Source organism: Rhea americana, unplaced genomic scaffold (genome assembly GCF_003343005.1).
Source record: "Rhea americana isolate MKP2758 unplaced genomic scaffold, rheAme1 scaffold_11, whole genome shotgun sequence".
NCBI lineage: Eukaryota > Metazoa > Chordata > Aves > Rheiformes > Rheidae > Rhea > Rhea americana.
This window is the reverse complement of record NW_028185150.1, coordinates 2,520,946-2,536,597: the sequence shown is the minus strand read 5'-3', so window position 1 is coordinate 2,536,597 and position 15,652 is coordinate 2,520,946. Positions and strand designations below refer to the sequence as shown.

Here is a 15,652-nt window from a genome sequence, read left to right as displayed (position 1 = left end):
GCCATGCTTAATTTAACTTGGATTCTGTACAGCTATATTGCCAATAATTTTTAATGCACACAGTCTCATTCAAAGAAGTCTCAGCCAAAAGATCTCATTAAATAGAGAGTTTAATAATTAAAAATAAAAATGAAATAAATAAATAAAAGGCTCACCTCAGTAAATAGAATTACATGGTCACAATTTTCATGGAAGCTTTTTCTAATGTCATGCTGTTTTGTAACTTCTGAACACTGTGATAGTAATCTGTCAGTGACAGGATATAAAAACAAATCATTTATTTATCACACTGTGCAGTCTTAAGTAACATGATTTCTGGAAGACGGTTGTAACAGAAATGTTATGAGACCTTTAACAGAGAGCTCTTTATTTCAACCATAGTACGGTAACTTGTAAGGACCATCTTGCAATAACTTGGCTTAAGCTCTTGGCTAAAGTGATATTTAAAATGGATGATATTCTTTACAAACTAACTACACACAAACTGCATTCTTTCYGTCCAAGAAGGATATAGGGGCATTGTTTTTCTGTTCTGGAGTATGTGAATTTTTGTGGCATGCCTAAAAATACTGAAAAATCTTTACAAAGCTATGTAACATCTTCAGTTAGTTCTCATAGTTAGCCTGTGTTACTTGCACTGACGTTTTGCACTGAGTTTTATATTTCACRTCCAAATATTGCATTTTTTTAATGAGAAATCAGTTGGAAAAACATGTTAACTTATGTTTTAGTCTTACTACAGGGTTCATTTGGTAAGAAGAGAGGCTGAATTCTGCCCAAACTAATAAGAAATACACAAAAATTCCAAAATACAGTATTTTTTTTCCTGAAGAAATACAAAGATTTTTATCCAATACTTTAAGCTTCTGAGAACACTCATCCTCCAGAAACATTCGTTAATATTGGCAGGTTCCCACATCCTCTCTGTTTCCAGATTTAACTAACCCAACACCACAGTACACCTGGAAGGAAAAGGCTACAAGTGTATTCATATTAACAAGGACTCCATGAAAACCAAAAGGTGGTGGGGCCCTGTAAGCTTTTAGTGTCTGCACCTGTTCATTCACTTCCTTGTAAACTTTACCTTTSCCACTGCTTTAAAAAAGCTTAAGAGAATACAAAGTAATCTGTTCAAAACAGGTGTTTGGTAAATTAAATTTAATTGACTACTTCAATTTTGCAGTACTTCATTGAGAAAATTCCATGTTTGAAACTAACTATAACAATGTAAAGAATTGTTTTAATAGTTAAATGACAGTATTTTGCATTTGCTTGTATAGAAACTTTTATGTTTTTTGGAGGAATGTTGACTGAGCCAATCGAAAAAAAAATTTCGGTATTTGCTTATTTTTCAACTTGTTAACAAGTGATGTTTTCTTCACTTTGGTTCCTATCAGACGAGTCAGTTACGCACATGCCATATTCTAAGTAACTGAGCAGTTTTGCTGGATTCAGCCAGAGCATTAGTCAGTTACCTCAAGTTAGGCATACGCTTAAATTCCTTGCTGGCTTGCAGGCTTTATCTGAAAGCACTCCACAAGCCTTAAATAGTGCAAGCTACATAGCATTATTGTCAGAACTATATACTGGGATTAGAAGAAATAAAATTTAATGCAGATTTTAARTCTCACTTTACTTAGCTATGGTTTTCCTGATGGTGTCATATTCATACTTTTATAATGTCAACTGGTTTCAAATAGTTTTGAATTTCACTATACTCCCTGAGGGAGTTAGCCCCTGTGGTCCTATGTCTACTRTGGGCATGAAGTAGCAGATAGTACTTCTAGTAAAATCAGATGATAGCAGCTGTTCTGACTAAACTGTTTTGTACAATTCTTAGAAGTTTTCTTGCTGTTGAGGTTACAGCAGCTAGGACCCCCCCGGACCTCCTCCCACCTTGCTGAAGCCTGGGCTTGAACCAGGGACCTTTAGATCTTTAGTCTAATGCTCTTCTAGCTGAGTTATTTTGGCCCCCGTAGGTGAGAAGATTGCATTTCACAGCAGTGGTTATGTGGGCGTTTCGTGGTTATTAATGAATAACAATTAATTAACGATTTACACAAAGTTGTTGCCCACTGTTTCAATTTTTCTGTTGTGCTGTTTTATTATGGTTGGGGAGCAATATATTAGCATGTATTGTAACCTAATACACTGAAGAAAATTATACTTTTATTGTGCTGTTGGATAATTCTTTTTCTATTTATTTTTATTTAGGGCTGGTGGACTAGGTCTCAATTTCGTTGGTGCCAATGTTGTTATACTGTTTGATCCAACATGGAACCCAGCAAATGATCTTCAAGCTATTGACAGGTACATTCTCAAAATGCAGAACTTGGTTCACGTTGTGTTCTTTTGTTTTGATCCTGTAAATTAATTCTTCAATTAACTTTTTATTCAGGGGAGAGAATATTTTAAAACATAATCTGATTTGTCTATAAAACAGTAAGAAATGTCCTGCTAAATTATTTTTAGAGTTGATATTCTCCTTTTTAACTCTGAATTTTATTATTTTTTTTCTATTTTATTTTTGTGGTGCTATTATAATAGAGTCACAAAAATACCATAACTACTATACCTTTTCATGATTTCTAGAACAAGTGTGTATGTATAGCCAGATGGCATTTTCGTGTGTTTGTCAGGGCAAACTACATTACTCTAACTAGGGTCAGTGACAATGTTTCGAATTCCAGAATCCCTAAAGAAAAGYATCTACATTCTTTTCAACCTCACCCTCATTGAGATTAGTCTTTTTTCAGCACTCACTTCCAAAATCTCATATTATGCCACTGAAGTATTTCCAGGAATCTGAATATTTCTTTTGAGGCATTCTGACCTTATTGTTTCATCTGTAAGGACAGACTTTTGGATAGTTAAATAAAAGGATCGTGGAAGCTTTTCAAAATTCAGTTGTCTGATATATTTTAGTGAGCAAAAGCAAACTTGTTTTGGTTGTCCCATTCAATTATGCAATGCAATTTTAAGCGTCTTTCTGATTTCCAAGAGGTGTTTATGCGTGTCTATCCTACTAAAATAAGTTTTTTCAGAAATGAATATTTTTGAAAAGGACTGTCCTTGTAGAATCTTTGTGAGATGACATTTTTGTATCCTGTTCAGCCTTTGAATTTTCTGAACATAATCTATTAGAAGTTTTAGTGCTACTAATTTAAATAGTTTAATTCCTTTTYATTACCTATTTTTATGATGTTATAACTTGCACAATGCTTTATAAAGTTAGGAAGGCATAGGCTACCCCAAGTAATCTATGAGCTAACTCAGATACAATGCAAATAGGAGAATGTCTTGTGCAAGACCAGATGTAGATGGGCAGGAAAACAAACAAACAAAAATAATGGGAGATGTGTTTTCTTGAGAGATGAGAGACAGGCCTTGCAATATCAAGAGATGAAAGCTTTTTCAGCTGCATACGGCTGGGAAGAAAAATACAAAATTTAGGATAGAAAAAAAGGAATGGAATGCTGAGAAAACTTCGAAAAGTGAAAAAAAAGAGAAAGAAATTACTTATAAATGATTTAAAATATTTCTGTTTTGTTGAATTGCAAATTTTTTACAGCCTCTAAGAACTCTGTGTATTTTTACTAATAAAGAATATGGTTTTCAATATGGCATTGTATTTGCAGAGCCTATAGGATTGGTCAATGCAAAGATGTTAAAGTGTTTAGATTGATATCCTTGGGAACTGTGGAGGAGATGATGTACTTACGACAAGTTTATAAACAGGTAAAKTTCACAAGCTATTTAAATCAGTAACTACTTGCAGCAGTTTGAAAGCTAAGCTAGCCTATCACAAAATTTAGTTTACCTTGGTTTTATGATTTATGTTGTTATTTTATTAAATTATATTATATAATTTAGCAATTGTCAAAGAACAAGACAGAACAATATTTGTATTTTGAATGCTTCCGTTACTTCTGACATGTTAATTAGGTAGCATACATTCATYAGCTTATTCTGAGGAGAAATCTATTTTATTTAGAGAATTATAAAATAATACCTGCTAGAAGTAGGTAGTACTTTGGCAGCCTGATTCAGGCAGCTTTTCCTTTGAAAGGTTGAAAAGAGAGCAAAAGTTTTGCTGATGCTGTAGCAAAAGGCTTCTCTTTGCTACCTTTGATCTTTTAAAACCTCCCATGTAAAGGGCAGGGAAATGATTAGCTGCTACTGTTAAAAAGAATTTGCCAGCTGGAATCCTCAGCCTGTAATAATTGCTATGAGCTCTGAATTTAGCTACTTGGTTTGATGGATTGAACTGAAGCCTAGGAAAAGCAAAGAAGTGCTGAAGAGTGTGTAGTTTGATGAACACATTATCTAGCAACTGTTTCTTTATGAGATACGAAATAAAAATTAGCAAACTCAAACATCAACAACAAAGAACAGGCTGCAGACAAATAGGAGGCCAGGTGAAATATGAACATGTTTTTCTACACAAAAGTAGCAAGTCTAAGCAATAAAGGTGGAACACAGCAAGGACTGTTAATAAATTCAGGTGTGGACAGTGTAGACATATAATATAAACTTGGTGGCAGCAGGGAAATCGGTGAGATACAGTTATTCTGAGGCACAAATTGTGTTGGAAAGACTGAGCAGGTGACCTCAATGGGCAGCTGCTACTTCATGAGGAAAAAAAGCTTTATGAAATTGACAAGTTAACCTAAAACTTTTGAATTATCATCCATAAATAGGAAAAATATGGTACTGGGTCTGCAGTGACAGTCATCCTCTTGTGATTATGACAGGCTTTGTCATATGTTTAAGGTAATTGAAGGCTGAATGAGTGGGAAATGCCTTAAGAGTGAGATTGTTATTGTCCTCATAAAGATTTAAGTTAATGTCAAATAATAATAAGATTCTGAGACCAAATGTTTGGATACCATATCTGATTACATACGGCAGATAACTTAGAAAACCCACAGCTGTGGGAACAAGTCTTGAGTTGCTCTCACTGGTGTATATGACTTGCTTCAAAATGATATGATCAGAAGTGTAGCAGTGACTGTAGCTTGCTTGAATTCAGTATGTTGCTGAAGCTGCAAAAATTTAGTTCTGCTTAATTTTAACAAAATCAATAAATAAAAAGAAGAAGCTTGCTAAAAAGAAATTAAAAAGAGTAGATGAAAAGATGAAATGTTCTCAGGTAATAGGGCAATTTTCAGACATTGTTGAAATTGTATTCTAATGAGGCAAGTCAAATTTAAAAACACAGTCGAAAAAGATTTTTGAGGAAATGTGTACTAAAAGTGTAAATGCTAATAATTTATTTTTGAACATGTCAGCTGCAGGACTCCTGCTGGAGAGTCTCTATGGGCATGACTTAAGCAAGGTTTAAAATTAAAAGTGTTCATTGCAAAAAAACTAAATTTTTCATATCCACATTCATGAAAAAGCTTAGAGAGCTTCTAATACCAAAGCTGCCCTTGTGGGAGATACTTTTGAGTATCAAAATCAAAAAAAGAAAAAAGAAATACATATATATATATATGTATATATATATATATATCCGTAGAAAAGGTTTCAGAAAGACTAACAAAACAAGAAAAAGCAGAGTAGCAGGACCAGCTCTATTCACTAAAAATCATAAAGGAGAGAAGCCATGCTTCACTGAGGTCTTTGAGGCTAGTAATCTTGTGGATAAAGATGACCTGGATGATACTGTCTACTTGGATTTCCAGAAGTCTTGTATCAAAGCTCTTTTTCAAAGGCTCTTAGCCTCCTTTTCAAGTTGATGTAGAAAAAAGGCAATATACTACAAAACAGAATCATTGTAAATCAGGGATTATATTTGTTAGTCTACATTTGGATTGCTTTCCTTGTTATTGACACTTGAGCTGGGCGCAATTAGGAACTTCTCAGTCAGTTGTGAAGAAAATGTCTTTTCATCTGCTGTTGAAAATTCAGAGCGCATGTGAATGTGTGGGTTTTARTAAACTACATAAATGGACTCTCAAAGAGCTAATTGTCTATGCCCTGTGTAAGAGTTCAATTTATGCAAAAACATTTTGTCATGTTATATTGTATTCTTACTGAGGAATGTGTTTGGTTTTAAAATCAGTGCATTTTTTTTTATTAGCAGTAGTCAATTGTCTGACCCGACTGTATGTAATTTAAAATCTAAATCAAATAAAATTGAAATCTAAAATATATAATCCCCAATTAACTATATATTCTGAAGAGTAGTTTTGTAAATACTGTGCATAACTTGGAAGAAGTAAATTTTGCCTATGTAACTTTTTRCCTGGCTTGCATAATTCAAGAAATTGTTGCTATCTTATAAAGTGCCTGTTCAGTGCTAGCTAATTATCATGAGCAGACCTCTAGAACTACGAATTTCTTAGATATAGTTGCAAAAAATATTACAAGTGTGGTATCCATAAAAACAACTTTAACATTCTTCCTGCTCAAGTCAGATACACCAATTATGTAAGTACTGAAAATTTGCAGTCATTGGAATGCAGCTAAAGCTGCCTGACTTCAAGAGTGTTTGAATTCTGTCTGACAAACTATTTACTTGTCTTTTTCTCTTCCATGTGGAAGACTTTTTTTAGTCACTTCTGTTCAACCCGCTTAGCAGGAGTGCACAATAATTAAAATATTCAGAGAGTAGTAGAAATAATGTCATGATTTGATTTAGTGCTTACAAAGTAAGCATACAATACATTGAGGACTAAGAAAAAAATTAGTATTGAAGATAGATACATAGTCAAGATACCAAGGCATGCCAGTAGTGAATGTAGTAGGTGTCTGATGTCAGACAACAATGAAGTAGAACACTTGAAATATATCTTTAATTTCTTTTATTCAGTCAAACCAGCTAGGTTCATATYATACCATAATGACAACATCTACCAGGGAAATTAAAACAAAATATCCTCTCTTAGGAATTTCTGCCTGCTCCAACTAAAGCTGTGTATATAATGTGGATGCCAGGAAATTCTGACATGTTGTTGGAGCAAACACTTCTGAAATCTCTTATGTTGTTCTGTTTTAGCAACTTCACTGTGTGGTGGTTGGAAGTGAAAATGCCAAGCGATATTTTGAAGCAGTGCAAGGATCGAAGGAACATCAAGGAGAACTTTTTGGGATCCATAACCTTTTCAAACTTAGGACTCAGGGGTCCTGTCTTACCAAAGACATCCTGGAGGTGTGAAGTTTTTCCTTTTGACTTTTGGGTATTCGTTTTATTTTTTTCCTTTCCTCATGAAATATTTTTATTTTGTCATAATTTTGAATGGAGACACTTTGTAAAACAGAATGGTGAAACTTAGCRGTACCTGTCTATGCAAAACCTTAATGAAGTAGGCCTGCTAATTTCTTYGTCTAATGTAAGTCATAAAAATTTCCTTACATTAAAAAAAACCTCAAAAATACATTTGGATTGTATTTGGCAAGAGCTTGCTARTGCATTTCTCTTTCTAATAAAATCTCATATCTGATTTTAGAGATGTTTTTCACATATTTTCAACTTTGCTCACAGATGTCTTTTATTCATCTTTGGCTTTAATTGTCTTTTAAGCCTGAGTTCTTTTCACAGAGTATTTCTTATGATCATAGTAACCTTTATAWAGTATTTGATAGGATAGGAAAAACTATTCAATAAAATATATTTTGTAATACCATATTTATTTTTTAAATGTCGCAGGGCTGAGGTGGATAACTAAGACTTTTTACATTTTAAAATATGCATCTTGGTTTCTAAAAAGAAGATTGTTGGCCTTGGTCCATAGAGCGTAGTGTAAAGTGGGTTTAAGTATATGCAGTATATATGCCTTTCTCCCCTCAACATGTTTGTTGCAGATGACTTGCATCTTAGAATTTATTGCTGCCTCATTCTAGGTTTCTTTCCATCCTCCCCTCCTTTTATTTTGTTATCTTGCCTATCCAAGGAGGAGGCTACGGAAAAGCTGGGATCCGAGTCATGTGCTACAAGSGTAGTAGTAAGAGTAATGTGAGGAAGTAAGAATATATTTTGGTGGCAGTCAGCTTAAAACTACTCTGCTGAGGTTTAAATTAAAACATGACATGTACTGTAAACACTGTAGTTATTCTACTACAGGCAAAAAGTCTGCCAGTATGAAAACAGTGTATGTACAAGATCCTCCCACTTTATGCAGTATGTCATCTTTCTTGCTGGTTATAGGCTAGATCAAAAGAGCAATGCCAAAATGTAARTGTTGGTCTGGACTTTGGTAATTCTGATCTTGAAGCTTATACTCCTCCCCTAGAAAGGAAAACTCAAGTTTTGTGGGGTTTGCCTTTTTTAATAAAGTATGAGAACACATAGGTGTTGTTTTTGTTACATAACATTTTTGATTCCTCTTAGAGGGAAGGGCGAGTAGAAGCAGGTGTTACAACAGCTACTACGTGGCTAAAGGAAGAGACTCCTGCATGCAGCTCAGGAAAGGTGAGAAGGTATCTTTGACACACACAGTAGTTCCTAAGAGTTTCTCTTATTCCAGCTACTACAGTGGTTAATGTGGGGAGTACACTGTTAGGCTAGTAGTACTTTTACCTTAGATAGCACTTGCTGTCTTTTTTTGTCTACTTATCRTGCTGTCTGTATTTTTAAAATGTGATATTTTGACCATCTGGTAATATGGTATTCTTTGAGGTTCACAATACCTGGATGTCATCACTCTGGATGATGATATTAGTGACATGTTGTTGTTACAGAGCAACGTGGCTCACTTTGAAATATTGCTGAATAGTATCTTAACAAGTGGCTTGTATGACAGCATTCTGATCAAATCTGTTGGGGCTCTAACACCTGCTGTTGTTGAGAGTAGTTCTAGTTATGGAATTGTGGAAAGAAATAAAATTTCCAGAGAACTGAAGGCACTTTTTAAAGACTTTGACTCTTTCAGTTTGGATCTCTGTGGAGGAGCAGGACCATTAAGTTGAAGGGATTCTTACCACATCAATGGTCTGCTCCATCCTGGCTTTTTTTTGCAAATAATGTATCTAAAAGTTTTGCATTCAGATAGGTTTGGAATGAACAATTAGGTCTAAAACACAGCCTCTGAGAGTGAAGATGTTATTAGATGATCACATTCTTCTGAGTTGTATAGCAAATTAGCCACCAGCTCTTCCCATGTTGTCTTTGTGGGGATTTCTGGGGTCATTGTCAGTATTGATTTAAATGAGTATGATCTCGTATAGGGGCATGATGACAAACAATAATTTTTAGCCTATGTTAAATGCTTTCTTGTTGAGCAAGATTATACTAGGATTTTAACTGATAAGTTTAGTTGGTAACACTTTYCTGCATGGACAAAACTTTAGTATTTACCCTTCTGTCTTTCCATTTTCATTTTGATATAGCTCTCGTCTCAGTATTACACGGTTTTGGTGCTGTGTTCTGGAATTCTGTAGCTTCTAACTGTTGCAGAGTTGCCTAGATGTAATTTGTGTTTGATTACAGTAGGCCTCAACTAATTTTAGAGCAGAATGTTATGTACTCATAGCTGTCTTAAACTAAAAGAGTTAGCTCCCATATACAAGGAGATTGGCCACTGTGCTTTGAGATTCTTTTCTCTTCAATACACTATGCAGTATTTAGGTTTGAATCATGAAGTCACTTCAAACAACTTTAGAAAGAAGAGAAGTTGCAATAGGATTAATGTGAACAAGAAAATAGGGATGTAGCCTGGGCAAATGAAGGTTCTTACAGCGGGCAGCTTGCATTCCCTCAAGTGCATAATGAAGTTTTTTAATGCTATTTTCATTATTATTCTTTCAAACATTTTCGTATAATTTCTACTTATGATTTGTATACTTTTTAATCTGTGCAATGTGTCACTATTTTGTATACTTTTGGACTGAGTAACCCAGTGAAAATCTGCTTTTTTATACTGTTTCACAATTAGATATGTTCCATATGTTTTATATGTTTTAAATAACTTGCTTTGTTTACAGTATCTAACTTTGAGGTAAACTATTTTTCTTTTACTATTTTAGTGTGCACAACCAGACTGTGGAGATGATGGAGATCCCCTAAGCATTAAGGCACAATTAAAGAAAGAAGAAATTGATTTTTATGATGATTTTAGTGATGATGATATCCTGGAAATTTCCAGGAAAAAACATGTCAGAAGGAAACCTTACACTGCAGATACTTCAATGGTAACACAGGGACAACTTTCTTTAATGCAGTGTGGGTTCTCGAAGTTGTTGCAGAGAGAAATTGATACTACCAGGGAAAGTAATAGTAACAATAACGCTCATCATTCAAATTCTGATGGTCAGACTATAAGAACAAATGTTAATAGCAAGTGTAATAGTTTTCACAAGTACCATATTTTGGAGCATGGAAAAAGTGCTAAATCACAAAATGGAAGTGATAAACAAGAGGCGCATAGTGTAGGTGCAGCCTCAAATTGGCTTATTTTATCAAACTCTGAAGAAGAAGGAGACAGGGAGAATCAAGAGCAATGCATTTCAAAGCAGAGTGATGTGGTCATGGAAACAGAAAGCAGTTCTGAAGAGAATGATGATGTCATCTTTCCTACCCAAGTTCCAGCTCAACAGGAAGCCATACTGACTAAAAATATTAAAATAGGTAAGTCAACATCTGAAAATTGTGAAGAGTCAGCAAAAAAAAAAGATGAATTCACATCTAAGGGATCTGATAAGCAGCCTGGATTTGGTAGTACTGTGTCAGCTTTCAGCAAAATAATATCTTTGAAAAACATTCAGGATACAAGAGATTTCAAGGGGGCAAGCGACATTAGTGATGAGTCTGATGATATTGAAATTCCCCATAATTTGGAATCGAGAAAGTTAAGAACTTCTGGATCTCCAAAACTGAAACAAAGACATGTCCTTAACAAAGACTTTGATAACTTTTCCAAAACTGTGCTACGAACAAAGAAGCCCAACAGACGAGAAAGGAAAAGTGGTTCACAGAACATAGATGAATTTTCATCCTCAGAAGATAACTTACCAGTTGAGAAAATTCTTGCCCAAAAGCAAAGTTGTAAGTGTAAAAGCAAGAGAGGCAAAGTTCATTTTCTATCTAAAATAACCCATCATACTCAAGGTAGCCCTGTTACACGAATGAAGCCTGGTAATTATTCTGTACCTAAAACATCTATAAGTAAAACAGAAGTTGACAATCAAGATCAAAGAGTGGGATCAATGGACAAGTATTTAGGTAAGTAGTCATTTCATTTCTTTGCCTTCATTTCATCTAAAATAGTAACTTATGTTTAATTTGTTGGCAGGTTTAAGTTCTTCCTTTTGTATATTTTCTTGTTACACAATCTAAATCAATATTTCAGTAAGTTATTTAGCAATATCTATCTCTTTTTACCTGCTAGTTTTACTCTTGTGTCTTGAATTCCTAACAGAACTTACAAGTAAACCTTTTTTAAAATTACAACATGCTTCTTCACTCTAGCTGTCTACCTCCAGAGTTTTGGAATGACCAAYATCTGTGATTTTATTTTTCTCCTAATGTATCAGATGGTGTTCAAGAAGTGGCTTATATTCACTCAAATCAGAATGTGGTTGGATCCAGTAAGGCTGAGAATTGTTTGAGTCGGTGGGCAGTACGAGATGTCTTTGAGTTGAAGCAGTTTTCCCAGCTCCCTGCTAATGTGGCAGTCTGCAGTGCCAAGGTAAGGAGAAATGTTTGGGAAGTGTTGTCACTCTTGTTGTCCTCATTTTTCATCTTAAAAACCATAACAAACTTGTTTTCCTGTTAATGGCCCCTGTGAATGATTTAAAGCCACTGAAGATGGGAGAAGGAGGAACTTCAGATGGAGGTCTAATAAATTACWGGGTTTTTTTGCGTTGGTCAGCTCTAAAAGAGTTGGGAATTGAGCAGCAGAACACCCTCTGTAAGTTGATGGATCTTGGTTTTTTTGTGAGAGAAATGGTACAGATAAAGTTTGGGTGTTTAAAATCAAATTCTATGCCATGTTTTTTCTGATTTGGGGCTTGAAAATCTAGTTTATGCCCAATCTAATTAACAAAAATCTAGCTGCTAGAGTACATCCATGATGGAATCTCTACCTAGAAAGTAAAACATAAATTGTTTTTCAGTGTGTGTGTGTGTGTGTGTGTGTGTGTGTGTGTGTGTGTGTGTGTGTGTAACATACAGTACCTATAATGCATTAAATTACAGTCTATGCTTAATGCCTGAAATTAAAACTAGAGTTCATTGGGCGTGTTGATCTGTAGCAGTGTGTGCGTTTTATGCTTTTTGTTGGTCATGCATCTTGTTTAATTATTTTTTGGAATACTTGTAAGTCTGAAATAAATATGCAAACAGGTTCCAGGTTTTTGTTCTTATTGAATAGTGATTTTAATTTAGTTTAGMTATTTAGATACTTTGTTTTTATTTGCCGTATAATAAACATCTGTAGTTTCCTTGGCTGATTTCTAAGTTAAACCACAGCATAGAATAAATAATTGGAGAGTGTGCAGAGAATGTTTTTTTACAAGTACGCTAGCAATCACTCCAGAAATTGTCGGGGTAAGACCAAGCCATTCTGGAGTATTGAGCTTCCATAGCATGTAAAAGGACTCTTCCAGTGGTGGTGCTGTACTATAATTAATTAATTAATTAATTATAATTAATTGASCATTAGCAAGAATGCCAAAAGATTTTTACAGTGGTAAGATCAAATCAGGCCAACCAGTGAAAAGCAAGAGTTTTTCAATTCTAACATATTTGCACTAGAATATTCCTTCTYAACAGGCAAGTAGGTCAAAAATTCTCAAAAATACTGTAGGAATATACTTATTTAATGGCAGTAGCTGACAACATTAATAAAATCAAATATAAATGAAAAAAATGGTACTTTGAAAATGGTACTTCAGGGAAATGACTGTTGATTAGCTATGTCCAAAACTAGTTTGTGGGAGTTAGGTTGTATTGTTCGTGTAATTTATGCCTCATTTCTTAGTTTATTTGACTGCAACTGTTAAAAATTAATTTCTCTTAATTAACTTGTCGTTCAGTTTGTTTAAGAGACCTGTTTTCTTCACTCAGAAGCAACAGTAGTTCTGAATTCTCTTAAAAGATCTAAATAGGAATGAAAACATCAATAAATGTAGAAAAGGCTGCCTGTTGATTTCATTTCCTGCTCTTTTACATAGTAGCATYAATTTAGAAGGGAATCAGTAGATAGCTGCCTTTTTAGAAATGAAGAACTCGAGTTTTATGTTCTGTGCTTAAAGGCCTGCCAGAGCCTCACAGAAACTTTGAAAAATGGTCTACTTAGAAAGAATGTTGCTGCCATAATTTTCCTTTCTCTGCTGTTTTATTTTATTCCAAAAGGCATTATATAAAAGCAGCATCATTTTCGCTCTTCTGCTCATCAGTGTTTGCTGGTCATTTTTCACTTACTTGCTTTCAGTTATGATATGGTATTTATTGTCAGCACAATATATTGTATTATCATTAAGAGAATGTAGATTTCAAGAGAAGTGTAATAGGTTAAAGTTATATCATATGTAATATTAAAAATATAGCCAAACGATTAAAAYTTCTTAAGTATGTTAGAGATATAAAATGACTTCTGTTCTCTCTTTTTTTGGTTACATTCTTAATCAGATGTAAATTGTGTTTGTATTGTAGCTTTATTTGATAGCATTATGAAGACTCCTGGACAATGCTCTGATAATATTTATTTATGCCCATTCTTTAAATGAAGTTATTTCTAAATAGAAATCAAAAGAGAGGATCTTTTCATTTTTGTTCATAAATGGATTTCTTTGGACCAAGAGTAAAATGTCTTTTGTGCTATTCAGTTCATTGGTGTCAATTCCATCTTCCTGTTTTGCTTGGCAGTCTTTCTGTAGTATGGCTCTCCTTAATAAAGTTTAAATATGTTTTCTGAGATTAATTTGAAATTAATATCTTCAAAGAGGGATGCAAGAACACTAACAAATCATTCAGCTGAAGTGGCCAAGTTTTAAGATGGGAAAAAGACTGTTTTTCTACAAATCTTGGCTGAAGATTAAGTAAAACATTTTTGGTTTCTGCTTCTCTAGACTGAGAAGAGAATTAAGCAGCCTTATTAACTAAGACTAACGTTTGTAAGAATCATAGAWTCATAGAATCAGTAAGGCTGGAAGGGAACTGTGGAGATCATCTAGTCCAACCTCCCTGCTCAGCAGGGTCACCTAGAGCATGTTAGACAGGGTTGCATCCAGGCAGGCCTTGAAGATCTCCAGAGAAGGAGACTCCATAACCTCTCTGGGCAACCTGTGCCAGTGCTCCGTCACTCTCACAGGGAAGAAATTCCCCCTCACAGTCAGGCGGAACTGCCTGTGCTTCAGTTTCTGCCCATTGCCTCTTGTCCTGTCATACAGGACAACTGAAAGGAGTTTGTCCCCATGCCCTTGACACCCTCCCTTTAGGTGCTCGTACACATTGATAAGATCCCCCCTCGGTCTTCTCTTCCCCAGGCTGAAGAGGCCCAGCTCTTGCAGCCATTCCTCATAGGGCAGATGCTCCAGCCCTCTGATCATCTTTGTAGCCCTATGCTGGGCTCTCTCCAGTAGCTCCATGTCTCTGTTGTAGTGGGGAGCCCAGAACTGGACACAGGACTCGAGATGAGGCCTCAACTACGGCTGAGKAGAGGGACAGGATCACCTGCCTTGACCTGCTGGCAGCACTYTTCCTGATTCAGCCCAGGATACCATTGGCCTTCACGGCCACAAGGGCACATTGCTGATTCATAGTCAACTTGTCATCCACCAGCACTCCCAGGTCCTTCTCTGCAGAGCCGCTCTCCAGCAGGTCAGCCCCCAGCTTGTACTGCTGCATGGAGTTATTTCTCCCTAGGTGCAGGACTCTGCACTTGCCCTTGTTGAACCTCAGGAGGTTCCTCTCTGCCCAACTCTCCAGCCTGCCCAGGTCTCTCTGAATGGCAGCAYAGCCCTGTCGTRTATCAGCCACTCCTCCCGGCTTTGTACATCGGCAAACTCACTGAGGAGGCACTGTGTCCCCTCATCCGGGTCATTGATGGATAAGTTGAAGAGGATGGGACCCAGTACTGAGCCCTGGAGAACTCCACTAGCCACAGGCCTCCAACTGGACTCCACGCCAGTGATGATGACCCTCTGAGCTYTACCTTTCAGCCAGTTCTCAATCCACCTYRCTGTCCCCTCATCTAACCCACACTTCCAGAGCCATCCTCCTTCGTAGGAGGATGTTATGGGAGACAGTGTCAAAAACCTTGCTGAAGTCAAGGTACACAGCGTCCACTGCTCTCCCCTCATCTACCCAGCCAGTCCTTCCATCASAGAAGGCTATCAGACTGGTTAAGCAGGATTTCGCCTTGGTGAATCCATGCTGGCTACTCCTGATCACCTTCTTTTCCTCCATATGTCTAGAGATGACATCCAGGATGAGCTGTTCYGTCACTTTTCCAGGGATGGAGGTGAGGCTGAMWGGCCTATAGTTGCCTGGGTCCTCCTTCTTGCCCTTTTGAAGACTGGAGTGACATTGGCTTTCTYCCAGTCCTCGGGCACCTCTCTAGTTCTCCAGGACTTTTCAAAGATGATGGAGAGYGGCCTGACAACAACRTCTGCCAGCTCCCTCAGTACCTGTGGATGCATCCCATCTGGGCCCATGGATTTGTGGATGTCTAGCCTGCCCAGAAGTTCTCTAATCCTATCCTCCTCA

The 15,652-nt window shown here is 36.2% G+C and overlaps 1 protein-coding gene across 1 annotated transcript in view; it reads left to right on the top strand.

Moving 5' to 3' along the window:
- The window catches only part of ERCC6L2 (ERCC excision repair 6 like 2), a 194,516-nt gene that overhangs the window by 162,396 nt on the left and 16,468 nt on the right, over nt 1-15,652 (top strand). The window contains exons 14-19 of the mRNA XM_085312189.1: nt 2,215-2,310; nt 3,639-3,738; nt 7,004-7,156; nt 8,336-8,416; nt 9,970-11,164; nt 11,476-11,630. Coding sequence (XP_085168315.1) covers nt 2,215-2,310; nt 3,639-3,738; nt 7,004-7,156; nt 8,336-8,416; nt 9,970-11,164; nt 11,476-11,630 — 1,780 coding nt within the window. The remainder of the gene's footprint in view (nt 1-2,214; nt 2,311-3,638; nt 3,739-7,003; nt 7,157-8,335; nt 8,417-9,969; nt 11,165-11,475; nt 11,631-15,652) is intronic.